The sequence below is a fragment of the Pseudochaenichthys georgianus genome, chromosome 13, assembly GCF_902827115.2.
Source record: "Pseudochaenichthys georgianus chromosome 13, fPseGeo1.2, whole genome shotgun sequence".
Lineage (NCBI taxonomy): Eukaryota > Metazoa > Chordata > Actinopteri > Perciformes > Channichthyidae > Pseudochaenichthys > Pseudochaenichthys georgianus.
In genome coordinates this window covers 22390441-22409895 of record NC_047515.1, presented here as the reverse complement: position 1 = coordinate 22409895, position 19455 = coordinate 22390441, and the positions used below count along the sequence as shown (strand labels likewise).

The 19455-nt window shown below is 39.4% G+C and overlaps 2 protein-coding genes across 2 annotated transcripts; both read left to right on the top strand.

Annotated features, from left to right (window-relative positions):
• Window positions 1-5302: 5302 nt before the first annotated feature.
• Window positions 5303-8732, top strand: LOC117457014 (extracellular calcium-sensing receptor-like). Its single transcript, XM_034096884.1, has 6 exons — window positions 5303-5460; window positions 5598-5868; window positions 5988-6782; window positions 6946-7176; window positions 7534-7657; window positions 7819-8732. Exons 1-6 carry the CDS (start codon window positions 5303-5305, stop codon window positions 8730-8732), a joined length of 2493 nt encoding a protein of 830 aa, XP_033952775.1.
• Window positions 8733-15520: 6788 nt separating this feature from the next.
• Window positions 15521-18606, top strand: LOC117457401 (extracellular calcium-sensing receptor-like). Its single transcript, XM_034097470.2, has 6 exons — window positions 15521-15624; window positions 15755-16040; window positions 16148-16972; window positions 17093-17308; window positions 17398-17521; window positions 17702-18606. Exons 1-6 carry the CDS (start codon window positions 15536-15538, stop codon window positions 18604-18606), a joined length of 2445 nt encoding a protein of 814 aa, XP_033953361.1. The 5' UTR covers window positions 15521-15535.
• The last annotated feature ends 849 nt before the right edge of the window (window positions 18607-19455 follow it).

Below are 19455 nucleotides of genomic sequence, written 5' to 3'. Positions count from 1 at the left end.
GACCACAGAGCGTGAACGTTGTGATCAGCTGTTTTAGCGCAGGTCTCCAGTGAAGGGGGGAGTCTCCCTCCGCAGCCGGTTGGCGTAGTTTTGGCACAGTTCCGTTGTGCAGACCGACGTTAACAGCAGCCCTGTCTGTGCACACGGAGACCGACTCTGTCGTCCGGTGATCTAACCGCCTTCTGGAAAAGCTTCACAAGTACGTCGGTACGCAAATGCGCTTTGTGACACAAGTGACGGTACGCATTTCAGATTACGCACATACCCTGCGTACCAGTTATGTGCACCCCTGTACCAGAGCCATATTATTACTATGATATGGCTCTGCCCTGTACTACAGCAAAAGTATTCTGCGTCGGGACTTCCTGCAACAACAACACGCCGTTATCAAAGATGTTCTATTAAGAAGACGATCACTACGTGACAAAAAATTTCAAAACCGTGGCTACTGAAATCAATCTTACTAACTGCTGTCTGTGCAATTTACTCCGCAAGTTGGCAGACTTTATTTTGCTTACTTTAACATCATTTTTCATGGTGGGGCTAAGCCATTTCTTGGTATGGGTGTAGCCTACCCCAGCCATACCCTGGCGCTGCCACTGGTGGCACGTATGGGGCGGGCCATTCTGCACATGCGTTAAATGCGTTAAATATTTTAATGCAATTAATTCAAAAAATTAATTACCGCCGTTAACGCGATAATTTTGACAGCACTAATATATACACATTATGTACAAAAATCTGTTTTTTCTGTCTTTATCTGTGCCACGCTTCAAAGTGGTTTCTGTCAACTACGACACAGAGGGCAACATCACAGATTCCTCCTCCTCCATGTCAAAAAACAAGCTTAAAGCTTGACTCACGTTCAGAGTTCTCTTCATCATAGTTGAGTCTTCAAAACTCTAAATATATCTAACTATATCTACATTTTCAATGTTTGTTTGTCACTTTACTTCAATCGCAGTCTCTCGCAGCCTCTCGCAGCCTCTCGCAGCCTCTCTTCGTCTCCCGCAGCCTGTCTTCGTATATCTTCGTCTCTCTCCATTTCCCGCCGTCTCTCTTCGGTTCCCGCCGTCCCTCTTCGTCTCTTTTCGTATCACTCCGTTTACCTGATTACCTCACCCCTTCCTGGTAAATACATCCTGTTGAGCAGAATCTACAGTTTCCAGTATTTTCCGTTTCGTAAAATGATAAAATACGGCGAAAATATTAAAATATGTGCTTCCATTATTCATACTTCTGAAATATATCTGTATTAACTTTATATCATCGTATGTCCGTGTTTATTGGGTATTTTTGCATGAAACAAAGACTGGCATATAGTTTCAAGCCAGTACTTTCGACAGAAATACACATATACATCCTGTTGAGCAGGATCTACAGTTTCCAGTATTTTCCGTTTCGTAAAATGATCAAATATGGCGAAGATATTCAAATATGTGCTTCCATATTTCATACTTTTGAAATGTATTAACTTTATATCACCGTATCTCCGTGTTTACTGGGTCTTTTTGCATGAATCAAAGACTGGGATATACAGTAGTTTCAAGCCAGTACTTTCGACAGAAACAATGTTGTCCGGACTGTTGTTTTTATGCGGCACCTGCTTGAACAGGTCATGTGATCTGATCACGCCGGCGTGACGGTCGACTCCAAAGGGTTAATATTAAATACAAATAAGTATTTTTACAACTTGTATTTAGAAATACTCTGTTGTAATTATTGATGCATACATGTGTTCATCCATTCAATGTGGCATCTGCTATAATGGGGTTAATGTATGATATTACTTAATAATACAATACATTATAATATATGATATGATAATTACATTTTAGTTTTATTCATTTCTTATTTCATAGTTTCTCATTATTATTATTATTTTTTATCGCTCATCTTATTTTTGATTTTATTAATCTGTGTGAATCTGTGCTGTCCTGTTTTTCACTCTCACCCTGTTGCTGTTTGAACTACTGAATTTCCCCACGGGATTAATAAAGGTCCATTTTATCTTATCTTAATGTATAAGTTGATTTACTTCAATCTACTGTATAATATTACAGGAAATATACTGCATAAAGCAAACTATATACTTTATTTGATCTAAAATATTGACGTTTCTACAACACCCATTGTGTATTTTGTGAATGAAGCGCCATCTCATGGTTAAATCCTGTAATTGAACAAATGGGGAAATTGGGCAACGCCCTCTAGCAATTTGGCAACACCCCCAGCCACTGGCATCCGCTGGGCTTTTGACTGGGACACACCCATTTGAGTCTGATCTGGAGTGCTACATCTGTATAGTGATAATTCTAAGTAATACAATGATTTTTACAGTGAAAAAGGGCAAATGGAACTGATGGTTCCCAAATTACCCAGAGGTGAGTCCGCCTGGACTTTATTTTTCTAAACCTCTCTAAAAAGGTCAAATTTCACTTGTTTTGCATCAATCTTGATACAGGTTACTTATTATATGTTATAGTTTGGATTCCTAAAGCTTTTAGTCTACTAACCCATCATTCAAGGGTGGTTTTCACTATAAGTAATGGGTTTTCCTTAGGTGGACATTATAATTTACATGTTTTTACTATGTTCCATCTGATTTTACTTTAAAATAAAAACATCTATATTTATTCTGACACTTCTACATCCAACTCACAGATGTAACCTTGCTTTGAGAGAAAGGATTATTAATTTACCCCTTTTAGAAGTGAACATATAGTCTTTGTTGTGTTAGTGGCATTTTCGAGCCTGAAACCTGAAAAACAGGCTCAGGGCTTAAGAGGTGAAATTGCCCATGTCTCGAGAAGTTACCCGATGAATTTCGAGTCGTACGGATAAAGTCTCTAGGAGAAGATAGATTTTGCGCGGAGGACGAAAAACGCGACACCAAATAAAAAATGGCCGACTTCCTGTACGTTATTTTATTCCCATCCAAGAGGTTTTTTTGTTCGTCTCCACACCCTAGATATGCGTGGCGAGTTTCGTTCGTTTCCGTGAAAGTTAAAGTAGGGGAAGTTAACGTTAAAAACGGAAGTGGGCGTGGCCTACGCAATTACACATTGCAATTTTGTCAACTTTTGACGCGCGTGTAAAATGTGGTGAGTTACGCCCCCTTCACTGTAGTCGCATGGGCTACGTACTGCCATGATTTAGGCTTTTGCCCCTCGTTTTCCCTGTTTTTTGTGGGTTTTGCATGGTTAATAAATTGATCGTAACGATATAAATTATGCGAGTTGCGCCCACGTGACTGGGCTTGCGCGGCCTATCAGCCGTCATGATTTCCGAACTTTTTCTGTGCTTTTGCTGGTCGTTTTCCCTGTATTGGGTGTGTTTCGCAAGTTTACTCGGTCGCTGCGCGATCAATTTCAATAGGGTCTTCGCCGACCTAGGTCTCAGACCCTAATTATAATTTATACTTTGTTTTCAAAAAAATTGTTTTCACTCCGGTCGGTTGGAGGGACGGGGGGCTCAATGTCGCTTGAGGCCCCAAGTTGGCCAGGGGCCCTGCCCCTACCCCTGATGCAAACGTATCCACTCAAATATCACCTCACTCGACACCTCCGCAGCGGTGATTCTATACACAGTCTCTGCTGGGGCTGTCAAGAAGCCTGGCGTTTACAGGCCACATGTTAACATTTTAGTGGTACACTGAATATTACAAGTCCTAACAGCAGCTTCACATACCTCGTATAGGGGGAATACATGCCTATCAGCCAGGCAACGATGACCGGAACAAGAACACACTCGTAATAGTCACAGCTGATTTTGGTGAGGTATCAGTGGGCATTTAAAGTGTGGAGATGCTTAACTACTGTTAGGAGATATAAATGTTAATTAGGCCGCATTTCCAAATCTCCTCGCGTCCCTACACAAGCCATTATCTTACAGGAAGGGAATCCAGATCATACAAGTAACCGTTTAACAATAATCCATTTTAATGGTAATATACAATGCAATACAATCAAATACATTACCATACACAACCATATCGTATCATGTGTACTGTCAGGAGTTTGGCCTACTCCTGGCTCCTGCCCACAGGCCCCCGGACCTCCAGTCCCAGCGACGCGTGAAGAGAGAGGGCGAGCACAGCGGGGTTCCTGTCTATATACTTCGCTGACCAGAGGAGGAGTTATCTGCGCCTCCCTTCCAGACCAGTGATTGGCTGCCCAAATTAGTATCAACAGCTCACATCTTAAGTCCCCAATCCCAGTGGCTCAGCTTCCTTATCACAGGGATCTGAGATGACTGTATGTCAACTCCACACCTTCCCCCTCTTCCTCTGTCCTCACAAAACCAAATGTTCACAGGCCCGAAAACAGTTCACAGTTTTCTTACTCAAATCATTTTCAAGCTTCTTCACAGTTTGCATGAATACATACAAATATGTCCTTACACTACGTACAGTTGCAGCGTGTTCCTTATATGGAAAGGCCAGCTGACTAAATAAGGGGGGGGGGGGGTGTCTTAAAGGGGCACGTGGCATTTTAACATGGGGGTCAATGGAAATTGATCCTTTCTGCAGTCATCGCCTATCAGCCAATAGATGAACTAGGCCTACAGTTTGTGGTACTTCCTTATTGGCCTCCCGGCTCTGCCCCAGAGTTTGCCGCTTGCTCCTATAGGATGGGTAAATTGCAGAATGTAAATGTCCCCTCTGTGGGCCGATTATGGGGATATGAAAACAAAATAAAAAAAATCCCTCCACCTGATCCTGGGTCAGACCCTTGGTCTCCCCCCCCTACCCTTCTTCAGGCAGGCGGCCAGGTGGCATCCTTAGGTGCCGGAATAACCACAACTTGCTTCGTTCTACAACTGAACTCCTCCCCTTATTCCCAAGGGAGATGCCAGCCCCTCCAGGGGAAACCCATACTGGACCCTTGTATCCACAATCTCGTTATTTTGGTCATGACCCACCCTTCATGACCTTAGGTGAGAGTAGGAATGAAGATGGACCGGTAGATTGGGAGCTTTGCCTTCTGGCTACTTCTCTTTCACTCTTCATCACAACAGTGTGCTAAAGAGAAAGTACATGTAATAGTTAAAATGTTTATTTCTTAAAAAAGGTAACTGTCAATCAGCTGTCAATCAGCAAGACTAGTTACTGAAGTGCAGTGAAAAACAAAAATAATCTTTTGAGAATTGAGACTGTGCTCGCATTGGCTAATGATGTTTCTCATGTGGTAAAGAAAAACTATAAAGGTCAGCTTCCAGGTCAGACGTGCTTTTGTGAAGAGGAGGGTGGTTCATGATGGGTTGGATCACTATCATCTTATTCACTCTGCTGGCAAGGACAATGTCGGAAAACCAAACATGCAATTTGATTGGGCAGACAGGGTTTATGGAGTTTTCAAAAGAAGGTGATCTTATTATAGGAGGAGTATTTTCTATAACCAGCACTCGCAAACTGAAGGATAATGGCTACCAGGCTTTGCCAAATTCATACTGCACACGGTAAGTGCTTAAATTATAATCTATAGAAATGGAATGCAATTTATGAAAATCACAAGTGTTATGTGTGTGTCTGGTGTGTTTCAGCTTTAATAACTTATTTATTAGTAAAGTTCCAATACTTACAATTATGTTTTCAGGTGGAATACCAGGGAATTGAAATTTGCCAGAACAGTAATGTTCACTGTGGAAGAGATAAATAGAGATACTAAGCTTCTTCCTGGAATTAGTCTGGGTTATAGGCTGTTCAATGGCTGTGGGAGTGAAAACCTGTTACAAGCAGCTGCAGAAGCTGTAAATGGAGACGACTCAAAAGGCTGCAGAAGTCAAATCCAGGCTCTCTTAGGCCATTCATCTTCTGGAGTGAGTAAAGGCATAAACAGCATACTAAGCCCACTATCCATTCCACAGGTGAGTAGATACAACTGTAGTGTCCAATTTGTTGCTTTATATATATATTTCCATCTTTAAAATATTTGTATTCTTATTTGCTGTATTTTACATTTGTTGTTGTTGTTTTTGCTTTGAAGGTCAGCCATCTTTCAACCTGTGCTTGTTTGAGTGACAGAAGACGGTACCCCTCATTCTTCAGAACTGTGCCAAGTGACCACTTCCAAATCATCGGTATCGTGCAGCTCATGAAATATTTCGACTGGCGCTGGTTTGGGATTATTTACGCTAACTCTTTGTACTCAGAACAAGGAACCGCTCATCTCATTAGGGAAGCAAAAAAAGAGGGGATATGTGTTGAATACACATTACGTTACTCAAGAAGGCAGGTGTATGCTTTTGCAAAGAGAATAAGGGAATCCTCGTCAAATGTGGTCCTGTTGTTTATGTCTTTGTCTCTTACCAGGTCGTTACTGTCAAAAATGGATGGATATAACATAACTGGAAAGCAGTGGCTAGGTAGTGAGTCTTGGATCACACAGGTAGACCTAGCTTCTGTCAAGAGAAAAAACATTTTGCAGGGGGCAATGGGCTTTGCCCTGCCTCAGTCATCTATACCAGGTCTTGCTGAATTCTTGCTCAACTTTAAACCTGCGGATGAACCAGAGAGTGCTATGGTTAAAGCAATTTGGGAGATGTTTTTTGACTGCACCTTCTCGTCATCAAATATCTCTACTATGTGCACTGGCACAGAGGATCTCAGGACTGTCTCCAATGACTACACAGACGTGACACAATTCAGGGCTGAGAATAACGTGTACAAAGCTGTGTACTTGGTGGCATATGCCCTTCATGCACTATTGCAATGTAAAAATTGTTCAAATCCCACCACAGGAAAGCCCTGTGTAAACAAGAATGAAGTTGAGCCTAAGCTTGTAAGTTCACTTTTTATTTGAATATAACTTATTTATTATTGTGATTATTGGTTTTGCGGTAAATGCAAAAAACACATAAATATCATATTATACATATAAGGTATTAGAGTACCATTTGAATGTTAAGTCTATGATTTCTAAATGGATCATTGTTCCTCTATAGGTGTTGGAACACATTAAGTACGTGAACTTCACAACAGAGAATGGAGCGAAGGTTTTCTTTGATGAAAATGGAGACTCAGTTGCTCAGTATGAATTAGTTAACTGGCAGATGAAAGAAGATGGCTCTGTGGATATTGTAAATATCGGTCAATATGATACCTCTTTTCCAGAAGGGGAAAAGTTAAAACTAAAAAAGAACACCGAAATTGTTTGGGGAGGAAACAAGAATAAGGTAAAGTGAACAGAGGGTCAGTCCCCACATACTGTATATGCAAACTATGAGATGGATAGAAAGTCTTTACTTGATAGAAAACTAATTGATGTCAGATTTGTTTGATGATTAAAAACACATATATCATTGTATTGCAGACATTACATATGTCCTAATGAACACAAGATAACAGACAAAAGTTCTTATAATACTGATCATAAAAGTTAAAATTGAAATGTAATGTAAAAAGTACTTTAAAAAAGCTAACTGAATTGTGTTCCTTATACTTTATAAGAACTTAATGAACTATATGTCCATGATATACAAAAACCTTTTGTTTCATTTGTGGGTTTTACATGCCTGATTTTACTTTTTCAGGTCGTAAGGTCTGTCTGCAGAGAACCATGCCCACCAGGGACTCGTAAGGCCATGAATAAGTTGAAGCCTGTGTGTTGCTTTGATTGTTTTGAGTGCCCTGAGGGAACAATAAGTAATGAGACAAGTGAGTAAATAACTTAAAATTGAATATTTCATGTGTTTTGTTGTGGGGATATATGAAAGAGCAACAATACATTTATATTTTTTAACATAATATAATATGTGTACATTTAATTTTTGGAGTATTTATTATTTTAGTGTAATGATTGTATTTCTCTTTCACAGATTCCCCTGATTGTTTGATCTGTCCACCTGAGTTTTGGCCAAATGAAAATAAAGACAAGTGTCTTCTGAAATTGACTGAATACCTGTCTTACAAAGAAATCATGGGAACACTTTTAACTGGATTTGGCTGTATTGGCGTTTTTCTATCTCTTCTGACATCAGTCATATTTTTGACTCACAAAGAGACTCCTATTGTGAGGGCCAACAACTCTGAGCTGAGCTTCCTGCTGCTCTTCTCCTTGACTCTGTGTTTCCTGTGTTCTCTGACCTTCATCGGTCGGCCCTCTCAGTGGTCCTGCATGCTGCGACACACAGCATTCGGCATCACCTTTGTCCTCTGTATCTCTTGTGTTCTGGGGAAAACAATAGTGGTGTTAATGGCCTTCAGGGCTACACTTCCAGGCAGTAATATGATGAAGTGGTTTGGACCTGCCCAGCAGAGACTCAGTGTTCTGAGTTTCACTCTCATTCAAGTTGTGATTTGTATTATTTGGCTGATAATGAATCCTCCATTCCCAAATAAGAACATGAAGTACTATAAAGAAAAGATTATTCTCGAGTGTGCCTTGGGTTCAGCTGTTGGATTCTGGGCTGTGTTAAGTTATATCGGACTACTTGCTCTCTTGTGTTTTGTACTTGCTTTTTTTGCTAGAAAGCTACCAGACAGCTTTAATGAAGCCAAACTGATAACATTCAGCATGTTGATATTCTGTGCCGTCTGGATCACTTTTATCCCAGCTTATGTCAGCTCTCCTGGGAAGTTCACTGTGGCTGTGGAGATATTTGCTATTTTGGCCTCCAGTTTCAGTTTGCTATTCTGTATTTTCTTCCCAAAATGTTATATTATTATCTTCAGGCCAGAACAAAATTCAAAAAAACATTTGCTGGGGAAAATACCACCACGAACATTTTAAACTATATTCAAATGTATCCTCCAAAACAAACAGCCTTAGAGTCATTCCTTATAGTCCAACGTTAGTGTTTCGTCACATATTGTAGGAAAACGTTGTAATGTATGTCCTTATTTCTTGTGTCAATACATTGAATACACTGACTAGGTTTTTTTTTACATTTTCATTAGATCATAAATACTGTAGAGTATACACAATATTAAATGACATTTGTAACAGCATTATAATACTCTACATTCAATCAAAATGTTTTATTTACAATGGTTCAGTTGGGTTAATAATATTTAAAATAGTAACGCTATGGGAAACTAAAAGCAAATGGATCCAAACATGAAATATTCAAGCTATTGAGTTAAATATTAAAGATGATAGTTGTGAAATGATTTAACAAGGTGTCTGTTTTAATTTGATCCCAGACATAGGATCCAGTGTTTCCCAGCAGAAGCCACTGTTGTGACTGTATTAAGGACATACAACGGAGTTCGGTAAACTGTAAAACGTTATTAAACCATCACTGCTGAATACACATACAGGCAACTGAATCAATCACCTATTGTCCCTTGGGTTGGAAAAAAAAGTTAAATCAGCCACAGTAGTCGTATGTTCAACTCCTGATAATTCAATGATATGTTACTGCTGATCAGACCATTCACAACTACTTTGGAACTGTACTGCTATTTACTAAACAATCGGTTCACTGAACAGGGTTAGTACAAGTCCAACAATTATTAAAATACATGTTATACATTTTAGCAAGAACCCTTTCTCTGGGGAACATAATGACCTGTGTGTGTGTGTGTGTGTGTGTGTGTGTGTGTGTGTGTGTGTGTGTGTGTGTGTGTGTGTGTGTGTGTGTGTGTGTGTGTGTGTGTGTGTGTGTGTGTGTGTGTGTCATATACACTGTTAAAAAGGATATTGGTTTTTAGTCAGATGGGCAAATGTTATCATGCTGAGTGAACCCACTGCCCATTACAACTCATTAAGACGAGTTACAAAAACTTCAACTTGAAAAACATTTGTAAACTCAGAATAATCCGTTGCATTAAATTGATAACATGAGTCAGCCTTGGCATTGTATGTAACACGCATGCGCCCGCAATATGACGTCACACGCAGTGTCCCAAAACTGAAATGAATTTGAAATCCGAGTTGGCGACCATCTTTCTTCCTCGCTCAGAGCCTGGCCTGGAGTTATCAAGTAAGTACATTCAAATCAGGGTTTCCGCTAGGATTTTTTCTCGCCGGTCAAATGTACGGGCAGAATTTATTTTACCGGACAAATTTGAAACTTACCGGTCATATTTCAATAATAATAATAAGAGTTGTGTAGCAGAGTTTCCGTAAGCAGGTAATTACCGGACTATGAGCAGATATGCTGATGTTTAAAACTCAGTTCACGGGGCTCATTTTTATATTGCTTCAGTTTATAATCGTAACAGATCGAAAAATTCAGATTCATTTTTCAATAAATGATTCCACAAACAACAAACAACATAATTATTACATTCAAATAAACTACTTGTAGTAGATAACGTACATTATTCAGAAGTTTACATCAACTTTGAATAATAACACGGGAGAAACGGAGCCTCTCTTTTCCCCTCTCCCTCCCTCTCTCTCCTGACAGCCCGTCAGCAGCTCCTGCAGCCCGCTAAACAGAGGGCGGGGCTTCATTTGATTATGCAGAGCTGCGTGTCTCGGTCAGACTCAGCAGCTGATCTGATCTCTCTCTCGCGTCCGGTTACACTTCACTCGCGTTTATGTCCATATCGATCAGATCCAGCTCTCCTGATCGGCCTTTATAGAGAGCACCGATCAAACTATTAAGAGTGAATATCGACGATAATGACCGGCGGCCGATCTATCGGAGCCTCCCTAATTATTACCAGACATTTTGACCGTCAGGTTTTGAATTTACCGGTTTTTTATAAATTTTACCAGCTAAAAACCGGTAATTACCGGCTAACGGAAACCCTGATTCAAATGTAATCTAGCTCATCAGCAGACAATGCAAATTAATCCTCTAACGTTAGTCTCTGTCTCAGACTGACTGTCGCCACACCTTTTGATGCATATTTCATATTTAACGTTAGTTAGTTTTAGGAAAAACGTTAGCTTGTTAGCGAGCTAGCTAGCTAGCAGTAGGTTGGAAATTATGAGCTGTGTAAAGCAAAGGAGGGTTGAATGAGTTGAATGTTGATGAGACAAATTCGGACCATCTAGATTGAACAACAGATGATTACATAGAGCAGGGGTCGGCAACAGGCAGACCGCGGTCCGGATCCGGACCCAGACGCCGACCTATACGGACCCGGAGCTATAATCAATACATTAATAGGGGATTTTTCGGCGCCTCACACTTTTTTAACGCTGATTTGGGTGACTTGTGTAATTCGTGGAGAACCGAAGAGTTTTCGTTTTGGGGGTGGGGGGGAGGGAGTCAGTCCGACAGACGGACAACTTCTCACTTCAAAAAAGAAGAAGAAATCTAGACCGCAAAAATAATTAAACAAGCGAGTACCTGTTTTTCCTGGCCAAGGACAGGTTCATGAACACAACACGAGCGTAACGTGTCTTCACGTGGTATATGTCTCGTCTGAAAGGAGTGCTGAGCACCGGAACGCCGCTCCAGCCCTTAAAATATTGCAATACCCATAAGGAGCCGTACACATGCCGCAGTGTTTGCGTGGCTGTGTCTTTAGTTGTAAGCACAGTGGCGATCTGTTGTTATTAGAATCTGGTTAGCTAGCTATGCTAACGAATTTAAAGAGATTTTCTACAACCAGGTGGAAGAGAGCTCTCTCCTGAGAGGCTCAAATAACCTCAGCTCAGTGAGGTTAAGGCACACCTTGATATGATCATTATAGTTATCAATGAGACTAAATGAAAAACAGGTATAAAATACTATATGACAGCAACAAAAAAGTTGTTAAAAATAACAAGAATAGAGTTTAAAAGGGGAGTGATTTGTAAAATATCCAAAAAGGAAAATATGCTACAGTTCTGTTTCATATGGGTGTTGAGAGATGTATCCATAGATCTCTTAATGTTGCTCTCAAAGTGCACCAGATTGATGCATTTAACTTCAATATTTAAACATTACACATATCCACAGTATTTAAGTAATGTTAATTGACAATAAATATTGTTGTTTTTGAATTGTACTTTCTTTATTTGATTGGCAGTCAGTTGTTGATTACATGCAGACGTTGATAAAGCTACAGGTCCCTTCAATATATATCACACTAATTCATGAAGCAACTTAGACATTTTGATGTTCCGGACCTTTGCATGGGGAGATTTTCTCTAACTGGACCTCGTTGCATTTTAGTTGAAGACCCCTGACATAGAGGATCAAGACCTGCATGATTTGTTTCAACAGAAAGTTGCATCTTTCTTACTGCGTATGCAAACGATGTTGCATGTGTCTAAGACAAAAACCCAGGAAATTATAAACGAGCTATGTAGTATTAGCTCAGCTGTGGAAGAGTGCACACCACAAACAATTGGAAGTGTACTGATCAACCACAATTGTGCAGTAAATAGTGCAGTCACCACTGCTATAACAGAGATAGTTAAAAAAGCAAACCCCCTAAGTTTCCTGTCAAAGGGCGGACCTTTTGGCTCTGAATACAAAAGAGAAACTTTTTACAAGAATAATTTTAAAGTGATTGAGCCGATTGAATATGTTTTAGATGCATCTTCCAGACGTACATTTGTTTATATTCCAATTCTGAAAGTCTTGACAGAGCTGTTAAATCGTAATAATGTTCTTCTATTTCATGTATTGCATGTTCAACATTTGTATATGGTTTGACATATATATGCTTGTGCAATACCAAATATTGCATCTGGGCAGCTTGTGAAATGTGAAAACGTAGGTCACTTTTAACTTGGACTAAAATGATGTAATGATGTAATGTAATGTCACTTCTTCATATAGATCGTCAAGGAATTCACCAGGCTGATGTCGATGGACCTCAATTCGCTCTATGAGGGTCTGGACAGCCACCTGCAGAAATTCCTTCAGTTGTTCAGGTCAAAGCGCTTTGAGGGGATCAAAGAAATTACATCCTTAATGGAGAGCCTCGACAAGGATGTAAGTACAGTTCTTTACTTTAAAGGACTTTGAGGCAATAGAGCTGCCTTTCCACATTCATTCATGTGTTCTCGTGTAAACTCAATGTAATTGTTACGACGGGATACAGGGGAAGGACCCAAAAGCAGGCGCCTGATGCAGTTCAATGATTTAATAAACAACATGGTGGTACAAAGGCTTAAGGGATAGTGAGGCAGGCAAGGGTCAGAGAAGGCAGGCCACACACGGACACGGACACACGGAATATGAAGGAATCTATTAAGTTAGCTGTGAACGTAGTGCAAATAACCAGAATGCCTTGTGGAGTGAGGGGGTCATATAATTATGATAGCAACGAGCAATATTAATTTATCATGTGTTTTGGCAGGCATCGAACCAAAGGAAAAGGGCAGCAGTGTTGCAGGGCCTACCATGGTACATGAGGGAGAATCCTTCAACTATCATGAAGATGTGTGAGGTAAGCGCTGAAATGTCGTTCAAGATGATACAAAAAACGAGTTCACAGGGTTACACTAGTCGTTTCAGGCGTCGTCTGTGTATGCACATATGCCAAAGCATCTCTAAAGCACTTTCGTTGTTGTTTTTTGTTTCTTTTTGCATGAAGCCAACGGATCCTGAAGAGGACGTCATCAAGGGAATGGTGATTGGAGTCCTTTTAGTCGTTGAAGATGTGAAGGAACCTCTTCCAGCTTCCTACAACGATGTCGCCCTCGTGATCGAGGAAAGGATAGTCATACGTGACCTTGGTGATGTACCCAATGCTTTTGTGAACCTGATGGGATTGCAGTACATGTTGAACCTTGACTATCCAAAATACTTGAAATACACCTTTGAGGTGATTCAGCGCCTGTTCATGGGAATTGGGTTGGACTCGTGCACTCCCTGGGTCCACTCTCTGAAGAATATATTGCTCAGTTAGAGAGATGGCCTAGGAAGATGTCTCTGCATCCGTCCCAAATGATGCATTTTCATTTTTTGTCCACTGTTTCATTTGTCCACTGTTCCAAGAGGAAAACAAATGTATAGCCCCTCTGTGGGTCACACCAGTTTATTTGGTTTTCATTTTCTATTGCTCTATTTTGAGGAAGTGTCAGAGAGACACTAGTGTGTATTTTATGTTGTACAGCAACCATGAACAGAGTGGATATTTCAGTACTGTTAGAATGTTTTAATGTTCTGACTGACAGTTAAGTTGAGAGAGATACCATTTTATATGCATTTTACTGCAGCAACCCTGAAAACTTACTCCTCAGAATGGACTCTGTTTAACAAGTCCCTCAATTACAGTTGTATCTATGGGACAGTGTAATTTCAGTTTTTGAGCAGCCCAGAGCAAAAACAATGGTGTGTTAGAGGGTGTTTTTTGTTTGGTCTGCATGTCCCAAGGAAGGTCTTTATGATATGTTGACATCCATTGACACACTTATTTGAATTAAAAAAGCAACACTGAACAGTTAATGAGTGTGTGGGTTGGAGTTCTTCATTTCTTCAGTTATTGATATTGTAATAACAGTCCTGATTGAAATGTCTTTTCAGCTATTTTTTCATGTGTTAATATAGTTTAGACTAAGCTAGTTCTCATGTTGATGTATCGTATAACTTTGTAGCTATTAGTTTGCTTGTCCTGGTAAGTTAACTTGGTACTAGAAGTTGAACAAACACAGTTGTACATCTTGAGCTAACTTGATTAACACATTTTTAAGAACTCAATCAAATACGTTTAACCAACATCTTCTTAAGTTATCTTAACTAATATCTTCTAGTTCAAATAACTTGACACATGAAGTTGAGTCAACATACTACAAGTTGTATCAACTAATGTATTGAAGTGTAATAGACTTGACAATAAATGTTGAATCAACTTGACACAACTTAACTCAGTCAAAGCAACAAGATGACTTGACTTAGTCAAGTTGAGTCAACAAATCATTTTTAACAGTGTTTAACTTGGTACTATAAGTTGAAAAAGAAAGTTGTACATGTTGAACCAACTTGATTAACACATTTTTAAGAACTCAATCAAATAGGTTTAACCAAAATCTTCTTAAGTTATCTTAACTAATATTTTCTAGTCCAAATAACTTGACACATGAAGTTGAGTCAACAGACTACAAGTTGTATCAACTAATGTATTGAAGTGTAATAGACTTGACAGTAAATGTGGAATCAACTTGACACAACTTAACTCAGTCAAAGCAACAAGATGACTTGACTTAGTCAAGTTGAGTCAACAAATCATTTTTAACAGTGTAGAGCTATATGTCCCAACACTTTACCACACTGTTTGAGTGCTGAGCAGTTTGCTGGCATTTGACTAGCCTGTAACATGAAACAAGAATGTAAATCTTATTGGAATTGGGGTATGCTATATTGTTTGTTATGTGCATGATACTGTAGCTTGCATAGTGTGTGTCCTGAATATAGCCGTCACCTTTCCCTGTTGTTCTAATCTTAACCAGTTATCATTGCTGAGCCCTGTGGGAAATAAATTAACCTTTTATGAAAAGAGAGCATGCAGAGTCGCCTTTATCAGACGCAGTTGTAATAGGAGCATGTCTTTATCTCCATCAAATGATTTCAAGCAAACATGCATAAGATGTTGATAGCTAGGATTTTAGCTCTGTTTTTTTTTTACCTGAACAGGGTTTCTGGCTGTGAACGTTTCAACAGGTTTGACATGCCTGGTTTGTTTAAGCAGGGAGATATAATGATTGGGGGTATTTTCCCAGTATTCAACAAAGAAATAATAAGCATTTCAATGTTCACGAGCGAGCCACCTGGAGCGAAGTGTGCAGGGTAAGTTGTAATACATTCTGATTTATTTCATCCTGCTAGCTTTCTACTTTTATCTTACAAATGTCTTTGCACATGTACAGCTGCAGCTCTGGATTTTCACAATCTATTTAAATCTCTAAAATCTTTCTAGATTTGACCTGCGAGCTTTTCGATGGACTCAAGTAATGATATTTGCGATTGAAGAAATAAACAAAGATCCTGCTCTCCTGCCAAAGATATCTCTTGGCTATAGGATCCTTAACTCTTGTTCATCTCCCACAAATACTTTACGTGCTGCACTAACACTGGCTAGTGGAACAGAGGACACAGAAATGAATTCATCATGTCCTCCAGCTATATCTGCCCTCATAGCAGAGGCAGGATCGTCTCAGTCTTTAGCTATAGCTGGAGCTCTTGGGCCATTTCAAGTACCAATAGTAAGCGAATAAATTACATGTTTACTATGTTTGTATTCTGTGATAATTAATGTTTTTGTAGTGCTTGTCTTTTGGCATTTTGTTCAGACTGTTGGTGTTCTTTTTAGGTGAGTTACTTCTCAACATGTGCCTGTCTGAGTGACAGAGCTAAATATCCAACTTTCTTTCGGACAATCCCCAGCGACTACTTCCAGGCAAAGGCTTTGGCAGCACTGGTGAAACACTTTGGCTGGCAGTGGATTGGTGCCATACAGTCAGACAATGATTACGGGCTAAATGGAATCCTGGCTTTTACTGAAGAGGTTAAAAAGCTTGGGGTTTGTATTGCATTTGTTGGGAAAATTAAACGTACATACAGTATGGATAAAATTCTGGAGGTTGTGGAAATGATCAAGCAGTCGACTGTCAAAGTCATTCTTGCTTTTGTTCCAGAGAGTGACTTTTACCCTCTGATGAAAGAGGTTGTAAAACAGAACATTACAGGAATACAGTGGATTGGCAGCGAGGCCTGGATAACAGCAAGTCAACCCTCCACCCATGAAATCTACCAAGCGTTTGGTGGAGCCCTAGGATTTGTTGTGAACAAGATGGCTATTCCAAAACTACGACAATTCCTTACAGGCATTAACCCTTATGATGATCCAAGTGACGCCTTTGTAAAGGATTTCTGGGAGACTATTGTGGGCTGTCGACCTGTTTTACCCGGGGAAGACGCAGTAACTGATTCAACAAAAGACATTTGCACAGGCTATGAGACATTATTGAATTCCAAGAATTTGTTCTTCAATGTCACACAGCTAAGAGTGTCCTATAATGTGTATAAAGCAGTTTATGCCGTTGCACATGCGCTACATCAGTTGGTATTCTGCCAATCTGTCCGAGAAAGGTCAGTGAGGCCATGTTTGAATACATCAGAAATTCAGCCCAAAGAGGTGAGAACAAGAGACAGCCACCCTCTTGCAAATATACAATCATTATACTGTATCTGCATAGAAATGCTGTTGTCAATAAGAATGATACATATTTATAAATTATTCTGTTCCCTCTCTAAGGTCACGGATCACCTTCAAAGGGTGAATGTTATCAATCAGTTTGGGGATAATGTGTTTTTTGATAAGAATGGTGATCCTCCTGCTTCTTATGACCTGATTAACTGGCAGCTGAAAAATGGGCAGGTGCAACATGTCACAGTGGGTCATTTTTCCTCTGCTGCTGATAAGGAGCTCAGCATTCAGGAGGAAATAATTGTGTGGAGGGAAGGGAAAATGGTAAAATAATTGTATCTTATGGCAACAGGCTTAGCGATTGTGTTTGAGATCAAGTCCATAATACATTTTCAAACGTTTTCTTCCCTCAGGTTCCGACATCTGTGTGCTCTAATGTTTGTCCAGCCGGAACAAGAAAAGCTCAAATAAAAGGAAAACCCCGCTGCTGCTTTGACTGCATTCCATGTGCTGATGGAACTATAGCCAACTCAACAGGTATCAGACGCATAATTAATGTTTAGAGTATCCTATATCATTGTAAGAGTCACTGCATCACTTTCAATTAAGTTGCTTTTACATATAAAACATTTATTTATTTTATAAAAATGAGGATACCATTTTTGAGAAATGTAACATCCAAACACATAACTGATTATTTCTGTTCGTGATCAACAGGTAGAGCTGACTGCACACCCTGTACACAGGAATACTGGTCCAATGAGAGGAAAGATGAGTGCATTCCTAAAATAATTGAGTTCCTTACATACCAAGAGCCGATGGGAATGGCTTTAACAGTTGTATCCCTGCTTGGGGCCTCCCTGTCGCTGGCTTCCATGACGGTCTTTATCCGCTTCAGAGAGACTCCTGTGATAAAGGCCAGCAACTCTGAGCTGAGCTGTTTCCTGTTGTTTTCTCTCTTTTTGTGTTTTCTCTGTCCCCTCACTTTCATCGGCAGACCTACAGTCTGGACATGCATGCTGCGCCACACAGCTTTTGGTGTGACGTTTGCACTTTGTATGTCCTGTGTCATGGGAAAAACTATTGTTGTTGTAACAGCTTTTAAAGCCACATTTCCTGGCAACAAATTAGCAGGAAAGTTTGGTCCTGTACAGCAAAGGATCATAGTTTTTTCCTGCACTTTGATTCAGATTGTAATATGTGTGTTGTGGCTTAAGTTAAAACCACCTTTCCCAGACATGGTTTTCAGATACAACAATAAAAAGATAGTTTTAGAATGTAACACAGGCTCTGAAGCTGCTTTCTATGCAGTGATTGGGTACATAGGGATCCTTGCAATAATTTGTTTGGTTCTGGCATTTCTAGCAAGAAAATTGCCAGATAATTTTAATGAAGCTAAGTATATCACCTTCAGCATGCTGATATTCTGTGCTGTCTGGATCACCTTTATTCCAGCATATGTTAGCTCTCCGGGGAAGTTCACCGTAGCTGTTGAAATATTTGCAATTTTATCCTCAGCATTTGGCCTGTTGATTAGCATTTTTGCTCCTAAATGTTACATACTTTTTATCAAGCCAGAAAGAAATACCAAGAAACATATCATGGGAAAAAATGTGAGATAAAATATATAATCTTTTATTTTGAACTCTTAGCTTGTATGTATAGTATGAGTAGAAGTAGCAACACCAGATAAGCATTGTTTCATTATCCTGAGTTTTCATCAATAGGTCTGATATTGAATCAATCAATACACATAATGTGAAATTACATATGCACAACCTGTACTGTACAATAAGAGAAAAACCAAGGATAGAAAATATGTTATCACCATGATTATCACTGAATGTATATTATATCAGTTATTGATAAATTATCATTTTTGAACAAGTGTATTTTTATTTCCCAACAGATGGTTTTCACTGTTTGTATAGGCCAAAGTATTGTATACAAATACGATTGTAATTGTGCTTTGTTTGATAAGAATATGATTTGAACATATGCATGTAACATAAATATAAATAATTGTGCATTTTTAGTATTATATGGTAGTACATGTATTTCATGTTTTCTTTTCTTAAGTATATTGGTCAATAAACAAAAATCAGACATCTGGCTCTGGTAGTATTTGTGTTTTATTTCCAATCATAATTAAAATAAACATATTTTCTATTTGAACATTGGTAAAATAAATACAAATATACTCCTATCCTCCCTTAAAGGGGACATATCATGCTATATTTGAACAATATATTGTAGGGCCATACTTATATAAAGTATATAATATAAATATAGTTTTTTTTCAAAATACCAAACAGATACTGCATTTTAGCCATGCCTCATTTCGCTCTATTTGCTCTTTCCAGCGCTGTTTTTGCAGGGGGCTGATTCTGTGAGCTGCAGCTGACCACGCCCCCCTGCAGGAGAGGGGAGCGTGCTCTGAGAACAGCTGCTGGGCTGTCAGAAGAGGAGGA